General features: G+C 38.5%; 2 protein-coding genes and 1 long non-coding RNA gene across 5 annotated transcripts; all 3 read right to left on the reverse strand.

The window, feature by feature from the left end:
• Positions 1-488: 488 nt before the first annotated feature.
• On the reverse strand, positions 489-2,181 carry LOC127788559 (probable F-box protein At2g36090). The gene has a single exon (XM_052317394.1). The coding sequence runs from the start codon at positions 1,762-1,764 to the stop codon at positions 739-741; it is 1,026 nt and encodes a 341-aa protein (XP_052173354.1). The 5' UTR covers positions 1,765-2,181; the 3' UTR covers positions 489-738.
• Positions 2,182-5,054: 2,873 nt separating this feature from the next.
• Positions 5,055-19,802, reverse strand: LOC127809193 (plant intracellular Ras-group-related LRR protein 9). 3 transcript variants are annotated; one of them, XR_008025099.1, is made up of 12 exons: positions 19,630-19,802; positions 19,472-19,543; positions 19,281-19,373; positions 8,840-8,921; positions 8,666-8,722; positions 7,478-7,542; positions 7,310-7,402; positions 7,054-7,140; positions 6,884-6,964; positions 5,973-6,794; positions 5,546-5,580; positions 5,055-5,388 (listed from the first exon to the last, which is right to left on the reverse strand). XR_008025099.1 is itself a non-coding variant. In XM_052347957.1 (11 exons), exons 1-10 carry the CDS (start codon positions 19,798-19,800, stop codon positions 6,018-6,020), a joined length of 1,578 nt encoding a protein of 525 aa, XP_052203917.1. In that variant the 5' UTR covers positions 19,801-19,802; the 3' UTR covers positions 5,055-5,580; positions 5,973-6,017. The 3 variants fall into 3 exon arrangements, 1 of the variants encoding a protein (XP_052203917.1); XR_008025098.1 differs by having other exon boundaries at positions 5,453-5,580; XM_052347957.1 differs by having other exon boundaries at positions 5,055-5,580.
• Positions 9,036-12,592, reverse strand: LOC127809209 (uncharacterized). Its single transcript, XR_008025101.1, has 2 exons — positions 10,741-12,592; positions 9,036-10,332 (listed from the first exon to the last, which is right to left on the reverse strand). It is a non-coding gene; the product is annotated as an uncharacterized LOC127809209 (long non-coding RNA).
• Positions 19,803-22,396: the final 2,594 nt, after the last annotated feature.

Below are 22,396 nucleotides of genomic sequence, written 5' to 3' on the forward strand. Positions count from 1 at the left end.
ATCACAGTACACAACGGTCCCTAAGATAGAAGATACAATGCATAGTACTCACAAAGAACCACCTCACAAGAGGAGATGAAACTCTCACACTATACTGCCATAACTCGAATATACATCTTTAAGTACAATCTTTTACCTGTGAATCATCTGTTCTATGTTCGTGGGGGCGTAAATTATATTTCTAATGATAGAAATGATCTAGCGATGTCCATTGTTACATCGATCGATCATTGAACCCCAATATTAAAATAAAAAAAAAGAAGAAGAAATAACAATGAATGACCAACCACCAACAGCATAAACCCACTACTTATAGCTAGCTGGGGTTGTGTGAACCCAACCCGACATTGTTGGAAACAAACAAATAGTTTATAAAGAAATTTATTGAGATGAGATTCGAAAAAGAAAGTCTCCCATCATTGCAGAAGAAGAAATAACAAAAGAAAAAAAGGCAATTGTTTCAAAAGGTAAAGACATTATTGTAGGAGTAAGAGAATCAACTTAATCAATAAATATGTAATTATTTTTCATGTTACAAGTCTCATATATATAAACTTAATCATTTCAACTCCCAATAATCACTCATCCTCTCTCCACCTATCATAATAATACATGAAAGAATGAAACTAATCAATGAAAAAAGAAGAAAAAAAAAGAAGAAGGAATTTCATGGTGTTTAATTTCCTATTTTGTACTTGGATTGCGTCGCTGTTAATCAACTGTAATAACAGTAAGAATTCAACTGTATCTTCTGAGCAGATGAAGGGCCCAAGCCAGGAAAATGGTGACGCCGGTGGCCATGCAAACCATGTCCAGCCTCTTCTCTCTCCTCTGCTTTCTCTCGATTCTCTCTTTCTTCATCTTCAAGAACTCTGCGTGTATCTCTCTCTCCTCCCCCTTCTTCTCTCTCCTCCTCTCTCCCAATTCCATGGCTTCCTGCAAAATCACCAGACTCTCTCTCCCACTCAGGTTCTTCCCCTCCATGTCCTCCACCTGGAAGCTCACCTCCTTCACCTGCAGCTCCCCGCCTTCCCTCCCCCCGCAGGTGACCACCGCCGTGCAGCTCACCGGCTCGCCGGCCTGCTGGCCTGCCAGGACGGTGGCGAACCGGACCTGTATGTCGCCGGAGAGCCAGTGGCGGTTCACGGAGACCGGCCTCGGGCTGGAGAAGTTGGCCGCCCGGTTCTGGGCCGGGTCAAAGATGATCCAGCTGAGGGTCAGGCTTTCTTCCAGGTCTGACTGGAACGTGTCGTGGCCGCCGTGGAATTTCACCGGCGCGGGGACTTTCTCCTTCTGGTCGAGAACGTCGATTCGGAAGGGCGAGCAGAGGAACCACCCGGTCACGGTGTCGGTTTCCTCGACTTTGGAGAGGATAAGCTTGTTCCGGTAGTGGACGTCGACGGCGGATACGAGGCGGGGAGCCGGCGGGAGACGGAGGGGGTTGGAGTTGACTGGACGGCAGCGGCTGCGGTAGTGGAGGGTGGGGAAGGAGTCGGAGTAGAAGCCGCGGTGGGCTGCCGGGAAGCGGGAGATGAGGTGGCGGATGAGTGGGCGGGCGGTGGAGGGCCAATTCCGGTGGCAGAGATGGCGCCAGAGGTCGTCGCAGGAAGAGAGGGAGTGGAGTTGGGCGGAGGCGCAGGTGGCGGAGGCAAGCGTGGGGCCGTCGAGCCTGGCCAGGATGTGGGTTCGGATTATATCGGGATGGACGTCGGCGATTGATGTGTGGCCACCGTCTTCCACGGTGGGCAAAGATTCAAACTTCATCTCTCTGTTGTTTCTGTCGAATTAGAATTGATGGTGCACTTTGGGTAGGCGAAGAAGAGAGCCTTTATATAGGGACTTGGGTTTGAAGCCTTTCGTGGTATGGATTACGGAATGTTATTATCCAATGGGCCCTTGGCATGTCTTCAATATATTTTTTCTTTATTTATTTATTATTGTTATTATTATTTACCACAGCCTTCTTCAGGTTTCTTCTCCTGTGCTATGTATTAGAAAAAAAAAATTAAAAAATAATAAATATACAATTCATTTCATATTATATAATGATTTTGATGAGTGCGAGAATTAAAAATTTCTCTTTTTTTTTTTTTATAACCTATATTTACTTTACACTAAATTTATATATTTTTAAATTTTAAATAATATAGATATATATATATATATTCCTGGTTTAGTTTATTGATATTCCCTCAAATATCTAGATATTTCCCTCCTAAATGGTCATAGGTAAAGTCATATTTACATGTACGTGTCACGTCATGCCTATATGATACCTTGAAGTTTCGTATGTTCCGGGTTGCTTCTTCGTGGGTCAGAAACGACGATGTACTTTAGGGGTAGGTGGGTCTGTAGCAATCTGGATACAAAAACATTCATTTATATTCGAATGGATTGGATGGGCATGGGTATGGGTATGGGTTACTTCACATATATATATATATATTTAAAAGATCTAAGATTTAATATTTTTATTTAATTAAATTTCAAATTATTAAATTAAATCTTTGTTAAGGGACGTGAGCGTGGCAGGGGCTGGGGTTTCACACCATGAGTGCGATTTTGTTCACCCTTTTAACAGAATGATTACCATCCTCAATGATTTTGTGAAGACAAAAAATAACGAGACGACATGAGAATAAAATTTAATTATCGTCTCATTATTTTTTATCCGTACAAAATCGGTGCGTTAGGAGTGAACAAAATTGCACTCTCACACCATACCCCCTCCTCTTAAGGGCCAAGCAACAAGTCAATGCTGGAAGTGGAAGGCAGGCAAGCCTGTCCAATCCCCAACTTGATGATGACTTTCAACTCTCTCTACCCACTACCCAATTCCTTCACCCCCCCCCCCCCACGGGTCCCCAACTTGATCCTATCCTACAAAATCAACTATTTACACAAACTATTAATCTTAAATGCTACATTGAATGGTATAAACTCTGTGCCAAAATAAAATATATTATATTAAATTAGTTAATTGATCCACAAAATATTAAAATAATATATTACATTGTATTTTAATAATTGTAACACATCTTAATATAATATAAGTAATCAGTAACGGTCAGTCATCCAACGGCAATTCAGTGTGAAGCGGTACGGGCGGCTAAGAGTGTGGGCGCGTGCGTGATATCCATCCACGTGGTCATCACCTGGAGGACACGTAAGCTTCTAGATATTGATCGCGAGTTGAGTTCTGTAGTGTAGTGGCTGAAGCTGGAGATGACATGAGGTTTATCTCTATCTTAATCTGAAAATTTAATTCCTAATTAGGGTGGGGTAGGGTCAAATCAAGTGGAACTATCTTTGATTCTCGCCTCTAAGCTGTCCACGTCACCATCATCCTCACCCTCCTTCCCAGGCGGCCCTCCGTTCACAAAGCCGTCCCGTGTTTGGAGATTTGTAAATATATATTATATATATGTGTATGTATAATTTGTGTATATATATATATATATAGGATATTTGTTCAAGAATTAAAATCCTTTTTAATGTTTAAATCTTCCCCTTATTATTGTCAAACTTGACCATATCCATATCCACATGATGATGATGATAATAAAAATAAAAATAAAAAATAGGTTGCTTCATCTATTAAAATTTTTATTTTAATTTTTAAATGACTTTATTTATCAATTCGTATTTCAAGTGAAATTTGCAGCCGGATAAAGAGGATCGATACTTACAAGCAGCCGCAGGAATTGATGCTTCCCATCTCACAATCCATGGCCGCGCGCTGATCAGCGCAAACAAATAATCCGCTTCCGTAGCGCCTTTCTGATTTGTCGCGACGCGAATCTATGAGAGAAGGTAATGTAATAATATAATAGGGTAAGTTGGGGTTAGGGCAAAGCCGCAGCAGCGGCTGGACTTGGAGACAAAAGCCGGTCCGCGCCATGATCGGCCGCGAGTGAACCAATCAGACCTCAGCCTCAGCCACCCACAGATAGATAGCACTAAAATAAATAATAAGAAGCGCTCGATTTTGTCAAATGTCTTCATCTTCTTCTTCTTCTTTCAGTGGGAAGGCAGGCGTGGCGTCGGTATATGATCGGCTGCAACGGCGAAGCAAATGCGCTAAAAGTTGGAGAGTTGGGATGGCATCGCAGACGAAAATCGAATAGCGTAGCGACAAAAACGTGAACTGGCCAGCGGCCACCACTCACTACCATTGTCAAGAGGATTTTATTTTTGTAATGGTTTCTTTGTCTCAAGTGTCAGGGATTAGGGATTCGCCACTTTATTCATCACCGGCTGTTTACAAAGCTCCCCTCTCTCTCTCTCTCTCTCTCTCTCTCTCGCTGTCCCGCTTGAAATTTCTGTCCTTTTTACAATAAAGATATTTTATTTTGATTTGTTTTCATGATACTTAAATGATTATAAAGAAATTTATGTTATGGATCTTGCGGTGACCGCTATTTGGCAAAGATTTAATTATTTTGATTAACAATTTTATATTGATTATTTTTAATTAATTTCGGTCAAACCAATCTTTAAAATATCGATTTGGTTTAATTTTATTATTATACATAAATAAATTTGATTAAATCAGTTTAATTACCAACTTCCTCTATAAGTAATCAGATAAATTAAATGTTCCCCTCACCTCTATATGGATCTCATCCATGTGTTAACGGAGGCTTCTGCATTTTCAAAAATAATATAAGTAACAATAATTATAAGGGCATTCAATTTTTGTTTTTAAAATCTTATCAAATAGACTGCTCGCCAAAAGACATTAAAATTTTATTTACTTAAAGAAAATTTAACACAAAATTTCATTTGATTTAATATTCATTAAACCAATCAAAAATTGATACATAAGTGCCGACAAATCAAAGTTGTAAGCTCAATCAGTTCACCCAATCAATGGGCTTGGCCCTGTTGGGGTGTTGGTGTGAAAGCATATTGCTGAACATATAAATTGTCAATAATATGTTCATAACTGAACATATAAATTGTCCATAATCTTGAAGACTGCAAATATCAGCTTCCAATTAAAATGAAAAACAGACATTTATGGCATTGTTTATGCTCGACAAGAGCCCCGAGACCAGAAGAAAGCAGTTACTATTATTTTCTTTTAACTCGTGTTTTCAAAAGTTTTCTCTGGCATTTAGAAGAATAGGCTGTTGTGACAAATACAAGGTGCTGGATTAGCATAAACATTTTCATTCCTAAAAGCATTGGCACCAACTATATGCAGTAAAATGTTCAGAAGCAGAGAGGCAAGGAAGAGAAACATAGCTGCCAAAGGAGGTTAAGTTCTTAACTCTTTTTACACTTGAGCATCAAGCTTGGTAATACGATAAAAAAGGCGCATATGAGTTTGGACCACAAGTAAAGCATATATTCTGGTGATGGAACACTGCAATGCATCTCCACCTAGCAAATGAAAAGAGAAGCATTCTTCATCTCGTTAGATAATAGTGAGTACAATGGAACTTACAACCACAAAAGCGTGACGACTGATGCCAAGAGCAAATCAGATTTGGGCATGATATGGCCAGATCTCCCTCCTCAGAATAACATAAACACATACCTCATTTAGTATTCCATTGACTTGAGTGATATAATCTGCAAAAGACAAGTTAACGAAAATGGTTAAGCAATTAGTGGCAGAGTCTATAGGGATGCTTAATCAGCGAGAGAGGATGTGAAACTGATAAAATAATTACAATAACACAAGCACAATGGGAAAATAATTCCACTCCAGCAACAATAAACCCTTCAATGTATAATTCTTAAATCCAAGTCTAGGAGAAATCGTAGGAGTTCCATAATTTTTGCTGTTAAAAGTAATACTAGCAGAACCCATAGATCCAGCCCATCCTTGCAGATGTCTCTACCAGCAGCTTAAAATTTGCATGACAGGAATGGAGATAATTTCACCTCTCAAGTGAATTCAGGAAGAGGTGTGGAAGAGATTGAGAACAAAAAATAAGGATGCTTTACTGAAAGATGAGCACCTAGAAGCACAGCCTCTAGAAGAAATGGCCCCTTGCATAAACAGCTCAATCGTCCCAAGTTGAAGGCCCACCCAGTCCAACTTCAGCTACTAGAGACAACTGGACTGCAGATACCTTGCCCCTACTTTTCATCTTCTTTCTCTTCGGGGGGAAGGTAACTAAGTTATCAATGGTTTTGACACTCCGAATAGCTTTATCATCTTCAGCATTTTCACCAGTATCGTGGAAAAGTTCTGAGAATGGAGTTTCTCCATCGTCAATGACATTAACTTCATTCTGTTTCAACTTTTTTGATTTTATTTTCAGTTCTTTATCAGTGACAGTACTGTCATCCTTGTGGCTTGGAGCTTCTGCCTTTTCAATTTGACTTGCTTTATCCTTTTTGCGCTTCAATTCCTTCTTCACAGGAGGGCCTGTTAATTGAATCCCCGGGATACCAACTTTATGTTCTTCCATTTTCTTAAATGTTTTCTTCAACTTCTTGTCAGTGACAGCACTGTCTTCATATTGACCTAAATTTTTTTCTTTCATGACTACCACGGTTTTCTGACTCTGTTTCTTGAATCCTCTCCCCCTTTCAACATCTCCAACAGTATCATGCTGGTCATCACTGTTAGGAGTCTTCTGACCAATAGCATATTGTTTAGGGTTCTTGTGTCTCATGCTAACATCTTTTTCCTCTTCCCCCCGAGACCCTTGTCTGTTAGCAACATGAAGAGAAGAATCATCAACTCTCTCATCCCTGTCACCCTTCTCATTCTTTGCTAGTTTATCTACTGGTCTGGCATTGAGTATCTGCAAATTTGGCAAGCGCCTTCTGATCTACAGCCACAATATTACCACAATGGTCATTTGGAAGTATAAGCAACATTGAGAAAAAATGTGTATCAACAGAAAGAAACAATCACAACCTTTTCTGCTAACTTGACATTTTCAGCAATAGGATTGCCTTGCATATTTAGGTTCTTCAGGTTAGCCAATGAAGATAGCACCTACATCATAGGATGAAAACATATAATAGGAAATCTCGACAAAAGCCAATATCAGTAAAGATCATCAAAATTTGTCAACAAATGGCTACCTTGATGTCAGACCAGCTTGTTATCAAATTGTTTCCCACATCCAAAAGCCGAAGTTTTGAATTATGGACCAACTCAGATGGCAGAGTCTGAGCAGTTGAGAAAGAAAGGATGAGAGCAAACTAATACTACAAAGAGGGGTGGGAAGATGAAAAATTAAAATGACTTGGAAAAGCATTGATTAAGTGGAAAACTGAAAGCTTAGAAGTTCGGATTCAAGTATCATGCTGACGAAGTAAATAAGAAGATACACAATACCTTGATATCATTGTGAGCAAGTCGGAGCTCTTTCAACTCAGTGCAGGACTTAACTGAGTTAATCGTTTGAAGTTGACAATTAGATAAAGAGAGCTAGAATCATGAATAAGTTAGAATCCCAGCACTCATAGTGAATTAAACTAAAGCTCATTGAGTATTGTTTCTCACCTTTGTGATTGAGTTCACCTTGAACAGAAACTCATCAATCTTACCAATTGGATTTCTAGAAAGAACTGCTTACAAAATCCAGAAAGAACAACTCAAAATTCCCAAAAGCAAAATGATTAATGCTATCCCTAAATAAAAGAAAAAAAAAACTACAGCATGTCCTGTAAAAGTCGCTCTAAAAGAATGCAAGTTACATTATTAAATCATAGTCAAAGTCAAGGTTCATGTAATAAAAAGAGGCAAAGAGCCATGGATGTTTTCAGTAGATGATATAGAGCAATATTTATGCTATTGCTATCAGGATATCATCAAAGCTTCTAAATTGTCATAGTCTAATTAATTAACTTATTTGAATATGAATATTCTCATCAGTTTAGAACAGCTTAAATTGACTGCTCATCTTCATACAAAACTATAACTAGTCCAACTATGTAACATGAAAGAAGATAAAGACAGTACATGGTCAAAAGAAGAATATAATATAATATGCTTATTGCATTGGCATAAGAATTGTTTACAGTTGACATTTGGGTATACAAATCTACAAATCCACAGTGACTAGACCATTACAAATGTCAGAAAAAATAAGATACGTAATGGTTAACTTAAAGCTAAACACGAAGTTTTACTAGATGGCTATAACCAGCTGTAATATATGGCACATAATATTAGGTAGTAAAGCACCAAAATGTGCAAAATATGAGCATAACTAATGAAAATGTTACAGTAGAAGTGTGGCGAGACAAGAAATGACAATTAAAAAAAATTATTTGTAATAAGGTTAAAGTGGCTCCTATTCAGGATAAGATGCATGAAATGCGATTAAGATGATTTGTCATGTGAGAAGAAGGCCAATAGATGCTTTTGTGAAGAAAGTGAATGGAATGGAAGCAGTTTGTAATATAAGAGGTAGAGGAAAACTACAAAAAAACCTTGGTAAATTACTAAACATGGCACGGCATGAAAAACCTTATAAACTATATGATCATAGATAGAGGTGCTTGATGAAATAGAAAGTTAGCCAGACTGACGTAGTAGGAGGATTAGGTCTTGGTATGTTGTTCTTGTAATAGTTAACTTTACAAGAAATAAACCAATTCAGTAATATGCCATAGCATGCTAGTGTTAACAAAAAAACCCAACCACGCATGATATGAAATTGATAATAGAGAACTCATCGAGTCATACCTAGAGTGTTCAACTCTTTCATTCGATCAAGTCTGCAGATGGAAACAATCTCATTATCTGCAAAACACAGTTTTTTAGAGGAAATATGATAAACTAGAATTGTATATTTTTCAACCAACAAAACTAATTTATACATAATCTTGAGGTGACACAGTAATTCAAGCTGGATCTTACCATTCAAAATCAAAGCACGTAAGCTTACAAGAGACCTTATCTCATCCACAGACTTAATCTTATTTTTGCCAGCATTCAGCACCTGGTCCACAAGAATTGAAGTAAATCAAATTGGAACAGTACCAATGAGTAGATAATTAATCTGAAATGAGTAAACTATTTCAACAATTTTGGATATAAGACTGAGAATGTCCACTAAGTTTCAATCAATGGTGCCAACTAGCATTGCAAGTGCATCTTAAAAAAATAAAACACTAAACAATGTCCTCAATCTAAAATATTAAAACTTAGGAAGAGATACACATAAAAAGACTATGAAGTACAAGGAAACAAATCCGCAATAATAGTCAATCACAATAGAAAAAGAAAAGTAAAATGAAGATAGAACCAAATTGATGGTGGCACTGAAATTGAGCATGCAGTTTTCTCTTATTATACATATTGCTAGAAAAACAGAAGGGGTGAAATTATAAGCCTTATAATCCTAATTTTAGTTTTGTCCATTAAAGTGAGTTTATAGTGACTTTACATGATTTAATTCCAACAAGAGCAAGCAGTGAGCATGGCTTGCAGTATCATACATCATGGGGAGATGAAGAGGGAATATAGATGAGAAATGACAGAAAATGAATAAGGGGAGCAAAAACTATTCTTATTAGCTATACCAGAATTACAAACTCATCCTCAAACAATGTTTTCACTTGACGAATTATTATTTAATATTTATATTCAAAATAGTGGAAATTATTTAGTTGATATATGATTTATAGACTGCAGGTGTCCCCTAGTCTTGCAATATAGTAATCTCTCCCTAACAAGTACAACAACCAGCTTGGCTCCATGTGTTAGGCCTCTAAGGTAACTGGAAGATGGTGGCTTGCTCATTTGACAAAGAGCAGACTTATGCCTTTGAGCCAGCAACTCAAGTGGAAGCACATTCAATTGGAGGACCCCTGATAGAGCCACACCTTGGACCAGTAACTCAAGTGTAATGCCAGCTAGGCAAGTTTTCTGCTCAGACCCCAGGTCCTTTCCAATAGTCAATTCTCCTCAAAACTCTGGAATCTCAACCAGGGCTGGGTACCTCACCAGCTGGGACCTTAAGAGGATGTGGATAGAAGGCTCATATCCAAGAACTCAACAAGTATCTTACCTTCAACAGGTTAGTAAAGAGGGGGACTAACCTGAAAAGAATGTCAAAATGGATGCATCACCAACTTACAAAATGCAGCAGGAGGCCAAGCTTACCCAGTCTCTCTGTGTGACGTCTTCAACGGCCAGTGTGATGTCACCCAGTTGGCTCTTTGACCTCTGATTCACCTAAATGCCACTAGAAAGGGATAAGAAGCTCCTGTCATACATATTGAATGTACTCAAGAAAATGTCTTTCTTTCCACTGCATGTGGTCACCCCTCTCTGTTGCCCCCTCCCAGCAGTTCTTCCAGAAACCACTTGGCAGTTCTCAATATTTTCCCAGAATGCTTGCCCATATCCTAATCCAAATTCAGTAACACAGTGATCAAGCTGAAAAGATGGCATGTTACTTAGATAAATAAAATAAAATTTGTGAACCCAACAACATGGTAACGTTCCCTTCCCTGACACTGTTGGACAGGATTTGAGCTTAAAGTTAGATAAATATTATTAGCTTAAGGTTGGACTGAATTTTAGAAAAGATTCTATAACCAATCCCCACCAAGTCAATAAGCATCAAGTCTTTTAAGATCCACAACCTCTTTTCATGGGAATAAGGGGTAATAAATGAATCATTATAAAAGGCCATAGAAAACCCATCAGGGCTACAAGCCTTATCCCCATTCACACTCCTCAAAGCCCCTAAAGCCCTCTTCCTCCAAAAAGGGACTATCAAGACACTTTTTGGTTTTCAGAAACAGACTTACACTGCAGTCTGAGTAAGGTAGCCTTCATCTTTCTTTGCCAGTTGCATAAAACTCCAAGATAGCCTTAGAGATGGTCTCCTTCCCAACGACCTGCTCTCTATCCAAGGCTGCCCTGCATATAGAGTAGCCATCTTGCGGAAAAATTTAGTGTTTCTATAAGCCTTCTTTGAGAAAAACTATTCTAGACTTCTATTGCCAATGGCAATAATCTTCTACCTCACTCTGTTCCACCAAGAAGTGGATTTCTTCTAATAATTTGCCAATTTTAAGGTTAAAATTCCCAAAATTCTCTCTGTTCCACCATTTAAGATCCTCTTCAATAGCTTAATCTTCTTAGTAAGGTAAAAGCTTGGTTAGTCCTCTTATGCATTAGAGAACCATCAATTCCCATAAACCCCTCCTCTCCTCAACCACATGTTTTCAAAACTGGGTGGTCAATCCTAGATCACATCTCCCATATCCCCCGCATAGGCGCAAATCAAGCAAAACAGGAAGAAGGCAAGACTATCTAACATTTAGAAAATGATCCTCCCAAAAAAGACACTAAAAATTTATCCAATCTCAACAAAACACCATCCAGGGGCAAATCCATCAACTATTTAATACCAATAAAATCAGAGAAAAAAAACTCTTATAGCCATCCTTATAGAGCCTCCACTACTTCTCTCCGATATCAACCTTATAACATTAAAGTCAACTGCAATGCCTAGCATTCAATAAGGACAACCCACTCCAGAGACTAACATTATTGCTATCTCCATCCGCCCATAAACCCTATAGAGCACTCACTCAAAACTTCTTTTTACACAAACATGCAATAAAAAAACACCCACGATAATGCCAACTAAGTCAAAAACACATACATCTGGTAGCATTAAAATACCTGATGCCATAACTGAGGCCCCAAGAGCAACCCGACTTGTTCATCTACTGCCACAAATACTTCTAACAATCTCCATTGACATATCCTCACTTTTGGTCTCTTGAGTACAAACTAGCTTGTACCACCATTTTCAGAAACAAACTTTTAGGCATTTCCTGGGTGGTTCAATCCTCTCACATTCCATGAAAGCAAACAAATCATGACAACCACAAAGCTTTAACCAAACACTCTCCTTAAAGATTTACATGACCCTTTCTCATAATTTACGAAAGAAACCAATAATTTGATTCAAATCCATTTGTATGGAGAAGCTGAAAACTTGCTTTTAACAAATTATTGTCAATATGAAATTTTTCTTCAAGATTCATTTCCTTGGAAGAAGCTGATGAATCATGAATCCATGTTTTCATACATACTTTGTTTACATCAGCTGACCAAATACAAATCCAAACTTAATCTCAATCAGAATCTATCTTTTCAGTTTGGACAGAAAGCATAAGAATTGCCAAACCTTCAGAAGAAGTTTCTAGACCAGAATAAATATATCACCTTTTGGGTAAAGTATATCTAAACAACACCATGACATCTTGGTAACACAACCCAAAAGGTTCATGTAGTGACATCAAATTAAACAATAGTTGCAACATCTTTTCATATGCTCACATCAGCATAAACTTTTCCCCAAGAACACTTCTGATCATAATTATTATTTCTGCTTTGTAATGGTTGGTATCGGGCAGCATGTCACAAGAAACAAAACCTATTTCACCAAATGTACCAGTGGCATCAGCTGATATTCATGGGAATTAAGTTGGAATCAAGGGTAGCAGCAATACCGCCAATACCTGTGAAGACAGTTTTCTAAATTAAGTCCAAATCAAGGCTACAGGCTAGCTTTGCAACTAGCCTTTCCCAAGCTAGTGAACTAGCCTGGAAATAACTCTATACCCAACACAGAGCTAGATAATTTTATTTTATAATAAAAATAAAATAATTATTTTTATTTTATTTTATTTTATTGTATTTTTATAAAATTTTTAAATAATTATTTATTTTGCTTTAAAAAATGACATTCAAATTAGAAGTAACATTGCATTTAAATTATAACTATGATTAAAACAGAGTATTCGTCTCTACTTGTCATAATTATTACTTATTGCAATAGTACTGTCACGTTATTATGTTAAATTATCTGTTTAAAAGCATATTGGCATGTTCTTAACAATTGTAATGGTTTTATATGGTTCTATAATGTTATTTCATATAGAAAATTTTATAATAATTGTATTTTTAATAATATATTATTAAATTATTATAGCGATATCATCTGGCATGGGTACCCTATCATATCAATGAAAAATCTGGTACCTTGTCCTTTACAATATGTCAGGTCCCGAGGGACTGACTTAGGAATTTAGAGAGTGGAAGGGAGAAAACAGAAAGAATAAGGGAGGAGTAAGGAAGTAGAGAGAGAGAATTCAATGGAATAGTGATAATATTTCTCAATGCCATTAACGGAAGGGAGAGAATCCTTATATAGCTGGGATTCTCTCTCACAAGCTGTAACAGATTACAGCTATAGGGAATATACAAGTTTGAATAGCAGCAACAAACTTTGTACTACTCCCTCAGCAGCTAACTAACTCTTGCCTAACTCGTCCCTCACTTACATTTTATTACAAAATCACCCTTATACTCCCACGGTACATGACATTTACCTCGCCCATCAAAACATTTCTTGTCCACAAGAAATATGGAGAAGGCTGGCCACTCGCGGAAACTGGTTCAGAATGTCCGGCAGATACTCCCACGTGTTATCTTCGAAGTGATGATCAGTCCATTTGATGAGGACTTGAGTAATTGGCGCACCTTGTCTGTAAATTACTCTTTTATCCAGTATAGCTATAGGTTCCCGGAGAGGAGCTTCAATGTGGGGAAGGTTTGGTAGGATAGAGCTTGCTGGTTGTGCCTCTACTGCTTTCTTGAGAAGGGAGACATGAAAAACTGGGTGTATATTGGATCCCTCTGGTAATTGCAAACGGTAAGCTACTGATCCTATTCTTGCAATCACTAGAAAAGGTCCATAGAACTTTGGATGCAATTTAGAGTTGGGATTGGGAAGTAGTGACCGTAGGTGTCCTGGTTTCAGCTTAAGATACACAACATCACCAACCTGGAATTCTCTTTCACTCCTCCTTTTGTCAGCAAATTGTTTCATCCGATTTTGAGAAGTAGCCAACTCTTCCTTAATCTCCTGCAAAGCTTGCTGCCGTTGCTGTAAGTATACGTCTAGGGATGCCACTGTTGAGTGATCAGCCAATGCTGGTAGAAGTGGGGGTTTGTAACCATAAAGGGCTTCAAATGGGGACCGTTTGATGGCTGAATGGTGGCTGGAATTATACCACCATTGGGCCAATGGAAGCCATTTGTGCCAGGTCTTGGGTTGAAGGAAACAAACACACCGGAGATACATTTCTAAACACTGATTAACCCTTTCGGTTTGTCCATCAGATTCTGGGTGGTATGCACTAGACATCTTTAGTTTTACTCCCAGCAACCCCATCAATTCCTTCCACAGCCAGCTAGTAAAGATTTTATCTCGGTCAGAAACTATGGCTTTGGGTGTTCCATGCAGTTTCAGTACTTGGTCTAGGAATATTTTGGCAACCTCCTGGGCAGTATATGGATGAATCAGTCCCATAAAGTGCCCATATTTGGTAAAACGATCCACAACTACCATGATGCAGTCTCGACCTTCTGATTTTGGCAATCCTTCTATAAAATCCATTGAAATATCTTCCCATGGCCCCCCAGGAATATTTAGGGGTTGAAGTAATCCAGGTGGCGCTACATTTTCTGGTTTGCACCGCCTACAAGTGTCACACCTAATCACAAACTCCATAACATCCTTCTTGAGTCCTGGCCACCGAAAGAGTTGCTTAACTCGATGATAGGTGTTCACAATACCCGAGTGTCCCCCTAGAGGAGAGGCGTGGAGTGCCTCTATAATTCTCTTTTTTAGAGCTTCCTCTTCCCCAATCACCAACTTGCCTTGGTGTCTAATCATTCCATTACTCAAAGTGTAGCCTGGTTTAGATAAAGGATCCACGGCCAGCTGCTGTAAAAGTTCTCGGGTTTTATCACTTGAGAGATAACTAGCAGCGATTTCTTGGCACCATTCTGGAACAATGGTTGAAATGGCTGCTGTACTTCCCTCTTCAAGACATCTGGATAGAGCATCGGCTGCAAGATTTTCTTTCCCCTTCCTATATTGGATTACATAATTCAAACCCATGAGCTTAGTCATCCCTTTGCGTTGTAGTTGAGTATGCAGCTTTTGTTGTAACAAGAATTTGAGGCTCTCATGGTTAGTCTTGATTACAAAGCTTCCTTCCTCAAGATAATGTCGCCATCTTTCCACCGCCATTAGCACTGCCAACAGTTCTTTCTCATATATGCTCAATCCGAGATGTCTTGGAGCAAGGGCTTGACTGAGGAAGGCTATGGGTCTGCTGTCCTGAACCAGGACTGCTCCAACCCCATTGTTGCTGGCGTCAGTTTCTAAAATGAATGGTTTGTTAAAATCAGGTAACCCTAGAGTGGGTACTTCACCCATAGCCTGCTTAAGTTTGTAGAAAGCCTCCTCAGCCGTATCATCCCACTTGAATCCATCTTTCTTCAGTAGGTTAGTGAGAGGCCGACTAATTATACCATAACCTTTAACGAACCGGCGATAGTATCCGGTTAACCCTAGGAATCCTCTCAACCCCTTCACATTTTGAGGCCGAGGCCAATTTACCATGGCAGTGACCTTACTTGGATCTGTGCTTACCCCTGAACCGGAAATAATATGCCCAAGATACTCAACCTGTTGCTTGGCAAAAGTACACTTTGACTCCTTAACATATAGCTTATTGATTCTAAGGACTTCAAAAGTGATTTTCAGGTGGGTTAGGTGTTGTGCAAAGGAGGGACTGTAAATTAGAATGTCATCAAAGAATACTAGGATGAATTTGCGCAAATATGGTTCGAAAATTTTATTCATTAACGCTTGAAAAGTTGCGGGAGCGTTAGTTAGGCCAAAGGGCATTACAAGGAATTCATAATGCCCTTGATGAGTGGTAAAAGCTGTCTTAGGAATGTCTGTAGGCCGCATCCTAATTTGGTGATAGCCTAATCGGAGATCTAACTTGGTAAAAACTGAAGCATTGGTTAGTTCATCAAGGAGATCTTCCACAATTGGGATGGGAAACTTGTTCTTGATGGTCATAGCATTAAGCTGACGGTAGTCAACACAAAACCTCCATGACCCATCCTTTTTTTTAACAAGCAATACAGGTGATGCAAATGGGCTATGGCTGGTTTGGATAATGGACTTCTTTAGCATATCTGTTATGAGTTTTTCTATCTCAGTCTTTTGTCTGGGTGGGTAACGATATGCTCTTAGGTTTACTGGTTCAGTATTTGGCGTCAGATTAATGGCATGGTCATAGGGTCGCTCGGGAGGTAAGGAACTTGGTTCAGAAAAGAGGTCCTTATAATCAATTAGCAGTATGTTAAGGGAGTCAAGTTCATGTACCTGCCATGGACTATGGGTGGTGCTGCTCAGTGTGCGCGCCCGCTGAAGTTCCTCTCCTTCCTCCCCGAGGGTAACACCCATGGTATGGATAGAAAATAGATGAGCCACCTGTGATAACTTGCTCTTAAGTATCCTTTGTAACCTCTTACCCGAGATAATTTTGCATACTCCCACCTCTGGTTTGCTCGTTAGAATCTTCTTGCTGCCATCTTTCTCGAAAGTCACTTCCACTTTGTTGAAATCGAAACTGATTGGACTGACTCCCTTCATCCAATCCACCCCCAGCACTACATCACAGCCTCCTAGCTTGAGCAACCTCAAATCAGTTGAAAATTTATCTCCATTCATCTCCCAATGGAAATCCCTACAGGCGGACTGACTCAACACCTTGCTGCCGTTCGCTACTGTGACTGACAATGGCAGTGAAGGACTGACCTTACATCCCAATTTTCTTGCCACAGCTTCATCCAAGAAGCTGTGAGTACTCCCACTATCGATGAGGACCATAATCGGATTGCTATTGACCTTTCCTTCAACCTTGATAACCTTACTATGGTTAACCCCCTTCAAAGCATGCAGCGAAATCTCTCCTTGGTCCTCCTTCTCATTTTTCGAAAGTTCTTCTTCTTCCTCCTTGTCCTCGTCTTCCCCTTCCAACAACAGTAGTTGCCTCTTGCACTTGTGGCCTACGAAATATTTGTCTCCACATTTGTAGCATAGGCCAGCTACGCGCCTCTACTCCATCAGACTTCCTCCTTGGGCGGAAGCAGAGTTATTGGCCGGTAGAGCCAATACACCTCTTCCTTGGAACCCACCTTCTCTGGGTGGCAACCTATTTCCAGCTTGCCAACCTCCCGTGATCACCCCTTTCGCCGAATTCCTTTGTTTCTTGGTCATGGCATCAACGATCATCTCCTGTAACCTTGCACTCTCGGCTGCTTGTTTCACCGAGTGCGGTTGCATCATCTTCATCATGGGTCTAACTTCATCCCCTAGACCACTGATGAAGCTCGAGACGTAATACTCCTCGGAAAGCTGAGGATTATGTATCATCATCAGCGATCTAAGCTCCTCGAATTTTTGCTGATATACCCGTATCGTTCCTTCTTGTTTGAGTTTGTTAAACTCTTCAATAATGTCCCGCATGCACTTATCTCCAAACCTTACACACAAATCTTCTACGAACACACTCCAAGGGCTCCCTTCCTTGACCGCGAGCCACCCTTGATACCAAGCATCTCCCGTATCATTCCGGTAAGCTGAAGCCATGGTGACTTTCTGCTGCTCTGGAATTTGATATAGGGAGAATACTCGTTCGCACCTTCTCGACCACCACCTCGGATTCTCTCCTTCAAATAAAAGAATCTCAAGCTTCAGTGTGGGATAGTTCGGATGGTATCGATGGACCGTTACTCCCGGTCTCCGTTCCCTTACATTTTCTCCCATTGTGTCCGTATCGAACTCGAACTCCGACGCTCCTCCTGGTCGAGGTTCTACCCCTACTCCTGGAAATATGGGCTCTGTCCGGTCTCGCGGAGGAAATTCAGGAGATAGCCTCAATGGCTGCTGTTGAGTGAACATTCGCACGATCATTTGCATTTGTTCCATCATTTGCTCCCGAAAGAGAGTGTTCTGCTCACGACTCTCCGTCCTCCAACGTTCCATTGCCTGGTCGATTCTGGAATCAACTCCCGCTCCAATCGATAGTTCCAGCGATGCCACTTGGTTCTGTACCTCCGCTATGGATGTCGTCGTCTGTTGTAGCTGCGTTTCCATCTGCTTTATTCTTGTCCCTGTCCCGTCTGCCATGGTGGTTGCTTGACGCCCAAGAAGGATGCTCTGATACCAGAATGTCAGGTCCCGAGGGACTGACTTAGGAATTTAGAGAGTGGAAGGGAGAAAACATAAAGAATAAGGGAGGAGTAAGGAAGTAGAGAGAGAGAATTCAATGGAATAGTGATAATATTTCTCAATGCCATTAACGGAAGGGAGAGAATCCTTATATAGCTGGGATTCTCTCTCACAAGCTGTAACAGATTACAGCTATAGGGAATGTACAAGTTTGAATAGCAGCAACAAACTTTGTACTACTCCCTCAGCAGCTAACTAACTCTTGCCTAACTCGTCCCTCACTTACATTTTATTACAAAATCACCCTTATACTCCCACGGTACATGACACAATACTGACAACTATGCTTCCGACAGGGCAAACTAACATAATAGCATTGCTGTTACAGGGGACTAGGGTCCCCATTTTCAAGCATAATAGAATGAGGTAGAATATATAGAGTATAGAGAAAGTAAGGTAGAATAAAATAGAAGGCAAAAGGGGTTCAGATAAATAGATATGGAACAACACTAAGTTGACAAAAAATGGTGTTCTGAAACATATTTGATCAGCAACTTTTCCCTCTTGCTCCTTTTTACTTCTGTACTCATTAGCAGTTTCAGAAGATACATGTTTTACCTTACAGGTAACTTTAAAGTTTTGGCTAACAACTAACCTCTTTTCATCCCTGTTCAGAAACGAAATCACCCAAATAAGTAACAGCATAAGTTCCTAAATATCATGACCCTATCCCCCATGACAACAAAGAGAAGAACCTGCAAACATACAGTAAAATAGACAACAATGCATATAAAGGAGTTCTCTTGTACCCCCTTGGTCATTTATCAATCAATTTCCTCCCACCACTTGATCACTACCAGAGCAATAACAAGTTAAAAGCAAAGAACCATTGTAACAACAATTTAGTGCAGATAACTGGCGTTTGAGCAATTAATGCATTGGCACTGGGATAAGTTAAAAAAGGAACAAAGAAATAACTCACTCAAATGAATGATAAATATAAGAGTTTGAGCAACAAGCTTAGTTCTCCTCATCTATACAACCGCCAAAATTGGCTTGAACCGCAGCAGGAAATATAACCCAAAAAACGAAGATGATTTCATGTTAAAAAAATCATTAAAGAAAATGAAAATATAGAGGCAATCACAACAAACATAAATATTATCACTTTTTAGGTTCAACCGCTCAAATAACCAAAAAAAAACTGACAACAAAGGCAATACTCACAGTGAGATTCGTTAGCCCCTCGATCCCTTTCAGGCTCTGGAGCTTGTTCTGTACCACCGACAACCATTTCAAATTCACACACGACTTCAAATCCTGAACCAATAGCCGAAAACCAAACTTAGTCGAACTTGAACATAAACGCTTCACGCTTCACACTTCGATCAGGAAATGCATAGAAGCGCTGATACTACCTCGAGTGAAGTAAGACTGTTGGCGCTGAGATCAAGTCTCTCCAAGTTCTTGAACTCGCTCAAGCAATAAACCTGCAAATTGTCAGCCAACGATTCATTGCAACCCTAACAGCAATGGCTTTAGGAATGGGAATGAATGGAAATTGGGAGTTGGGTACATTGGATAGAGCTTTGTGGTTGAGCACAAGAGCCGTAATGGCGTTGGGATCACGAGCCTGTTTGTCTTCCAACACCTGCTTCAGGCTCAGCACTGCCATGGTTCTTTTGGGACTTTTCCTCCTGTTGAGCTTCAAAGCCCTAACATTTGTACATAAATGTGTAAATTCCATCCAAACCGTTGTGCTTGTTGTGGTTTTACTTTTCAGTATTTTACTCTTTATCATAATTTATACTTTTAAATAAATAATTTTGCAAGATAAATATATTTTTAATCTAACAAAGATGATTTTTTTTTTAAAAATATGCCAAATAGAATCATAAATACTAAAAATAAATTATATCGTCCCTATAAAAATAGAATCATGAAACTTACCATTTTTTTTATTAGAGATGAATAGTTTTCATTAGAGTAATTTATAAAAATAACTGAATTAATTTAATTTAAGTAATTTTTAATTTTAAAATCTTTAGATAATTAAAAAAGGTAAATTACAAAAAAAATGTTAAAACTTGTTACTTGATTTTAATTCTAGAATAAATTTTTATTTTCCAAGAATGATATCAAACTTATTTTTTAGTTTCAATTATATAATATCAATATAATTTATTAAAAGTAATAAAGCATAATACATTTACTCTAACACTTCATTCATTTAATATTTTCTTTCACAAGGTGGAGGTAATGATATTTTCTTTATTAATCTAATATTTTTAAGTATATATGTAATTTGAGTGAAAGAAATAATACAGTACAATAAAACAAATTAAATCATCTTATAAGCATGGTTCAACTTTTTTATAGGCACACTAATATTTAGATTTTTTTTGTGTTTTCCATATGTATATGAATTCACCTATTTTCTCCAAGGTGTAGATGATTGTCAAGGTTTAAGATTTTTGATCATTCCTTGGGCTTTTCTTAATAATGGAGTTGGTTTGTGATTTACCTTTTCTAATGGTATATGGTGGATAAGTTCTCGAACTTTATCTTTAAATGATGATATTTATATTTGTCAATATCATGGTCGTTCTATTTATAAAAACTAAAAAGTATATAACTAGTTGTTATTTAGTTTATCGATTATGATATGTAGGGATTATGACCACTTTAGGCAATTACTATTGTTGATTTATGCTAAAGTTTGATAGTTAAGAATATTGAATGGGCTAAATCCATGATATCTCGAGGCTTCGAATGTACACCAACTCTTAAATCTTTTCTTTTTTTTTTTTTACTCCCCTGAGTTACTTTCAACAAATGTTTTCACATAAAAGTTAGATTCCCTATTTGTCTAAGGGATCCTTATCTTCTTGCCTTGTGTCTAACATTTGCTTTGGGCTTTGGCAAATAGATTTGCCAAAAATCTCTACCGGGTTTTTGGAGAGGAAAAAAACAAAACTCTTCATTTCTAATACAATCAATAGGAGTGGCCAAAACTACTCGCTCATCTAGCTTGTCCACTGTCACCAACTTTGTTTGGAAGCATGGTATGCAGTAGTGGAGCATCTTGGACTGACGTTGCTTCATGTAGGACAAATTGGTGATGGGTTTCATTGGCCTTCATTATTGACAAATTGAGTGAAAAACTAATTAACTAGCCCTCGCAATTATGGATTCTTTAGGACTTAAGGGCTTGGAACCATTCTCTTGCACCCATTTTTAATTTTAAAGACAAACCTTTATACAATTGTGTTTGATGTGCCTAGAAACTCCATATCACTCCAATATTGATCTAGGTGATCTTTGGGATCATTGATCCTATCATACGGATTTTGTTGGGGAAGTTTGAATTGAGAAGATACATGATACCTTAGAATGTCAGACAAACAAAAATGGTAGTGGAATATCCTATAAGTAATGATAATTTTCCTTTTACAACTTCTTAAGTTGTCTTATCTAGGCTTCTAGATCACTTGTATTCAAGTTAGATCCCTCGTTACTTGGTTGGTTCCTTATAATAATTTTAATTTTTTCACATTCATTATAATGACTATTTCTACTAGGGTCATCAACTTTGTTTCTTGACAGACCATTTTCTCAATTATTATTATGGGACTCTGTATTCTTTGACTTCCACGATGGGAATGCACTTATCTACCTTAAAAACTAAATAATTTTATTAGAATGAACCTTGGTGATCTTCTTTGTCACCACTTGACCATTTGGAGGTGGTTTTCTTCATCTCATTACATCTTGTTCATTTGGCTCTTGATTAGCTCTATCTGCTACTCTTTTTTGGGCATCTTTGGTTGGTGACTCATCTTTCTTTCTTGGTCCTTAAACCACATCAAGTTTGGGTTGATGGCTGCAATTGGATTTTGGAAAAGTATTCTTGATGCATGTCCTAAAGAGAAAGGTTAATGTGTTTGTGTTTTAACATGGCTCTAAGCCTTTTCTCTTTCTTTCTCATAGATGACGTCATTTGATGATACATAATTATGCATTTTTTTTAAATGACGCTCCATCACGAGTGTCTTCGCTGCTCAATCCCATGATTCTAATGAAGAAAGTAAATTAGAGAATCGTTATAATCAAAGTTCGAATATTGACACACTATAAACGTGAGGGTGAAAAGTATTTTTTCATATTCATCTTAACCATTGGATCATTAAGGAATTGAGTAAAGCCTGACGTGAATGTGAAAGATTTTTTTGATGTACTTACAAAAATAAGTAAAAAATTAATTTGGGCATTTCTGAGATAGGTTCTCTAATGCTTAATAAGTTAACAACTATTGAAGCATTTGGAGAAAAACTTAAAAGTAG

Source organism: Diospyros lotus, chromosome 1 (genome assembly GCF_014633365.1).
Source record: "Diospyros lotus cultivar Yz01 chromosome 1, ASM1463336v1, whole genome shotgun sequence".
NCBI lineage: Eukaryota > Viridiplantae > Streptophyta > Magnoliopsida > Ericales > Ebenaceae > Diospyros > Diospyros lotus.

Excerpts from the sequence above, each read along its gene's own strand:
- LOC127788559 (XM_052317394.1), bottom strand. The coding sequence starts at position 1,764 with ATGAAGTTTGAATCTTTGCCCACCGTGGAAGACGGTGGCCACACATCA.
- LOC127809193 (XM_052347957.1), bottom strand. The coding sequence starts at position 19,800 with ATGGAATTTACACATTTATGTACAAATGTTAGGGCTTTGAAGCTCAAC. Across the intron at positions 19,544-19,629 it reads ACCACAAAGCTCTATCCAAT|GTTTATTGCTTGAGCGAGTT; the intron begins GTACCCAACTCC and ends GACAATTTGCAG. Across the intron at positions 7,543-8,665 it reads GAAAGAGTTGAACACTCTAG|TTCTTTCTAGAAATCCAATT; the intron begins GTATGACTCGAT and ends TTTTGTAAGCAG.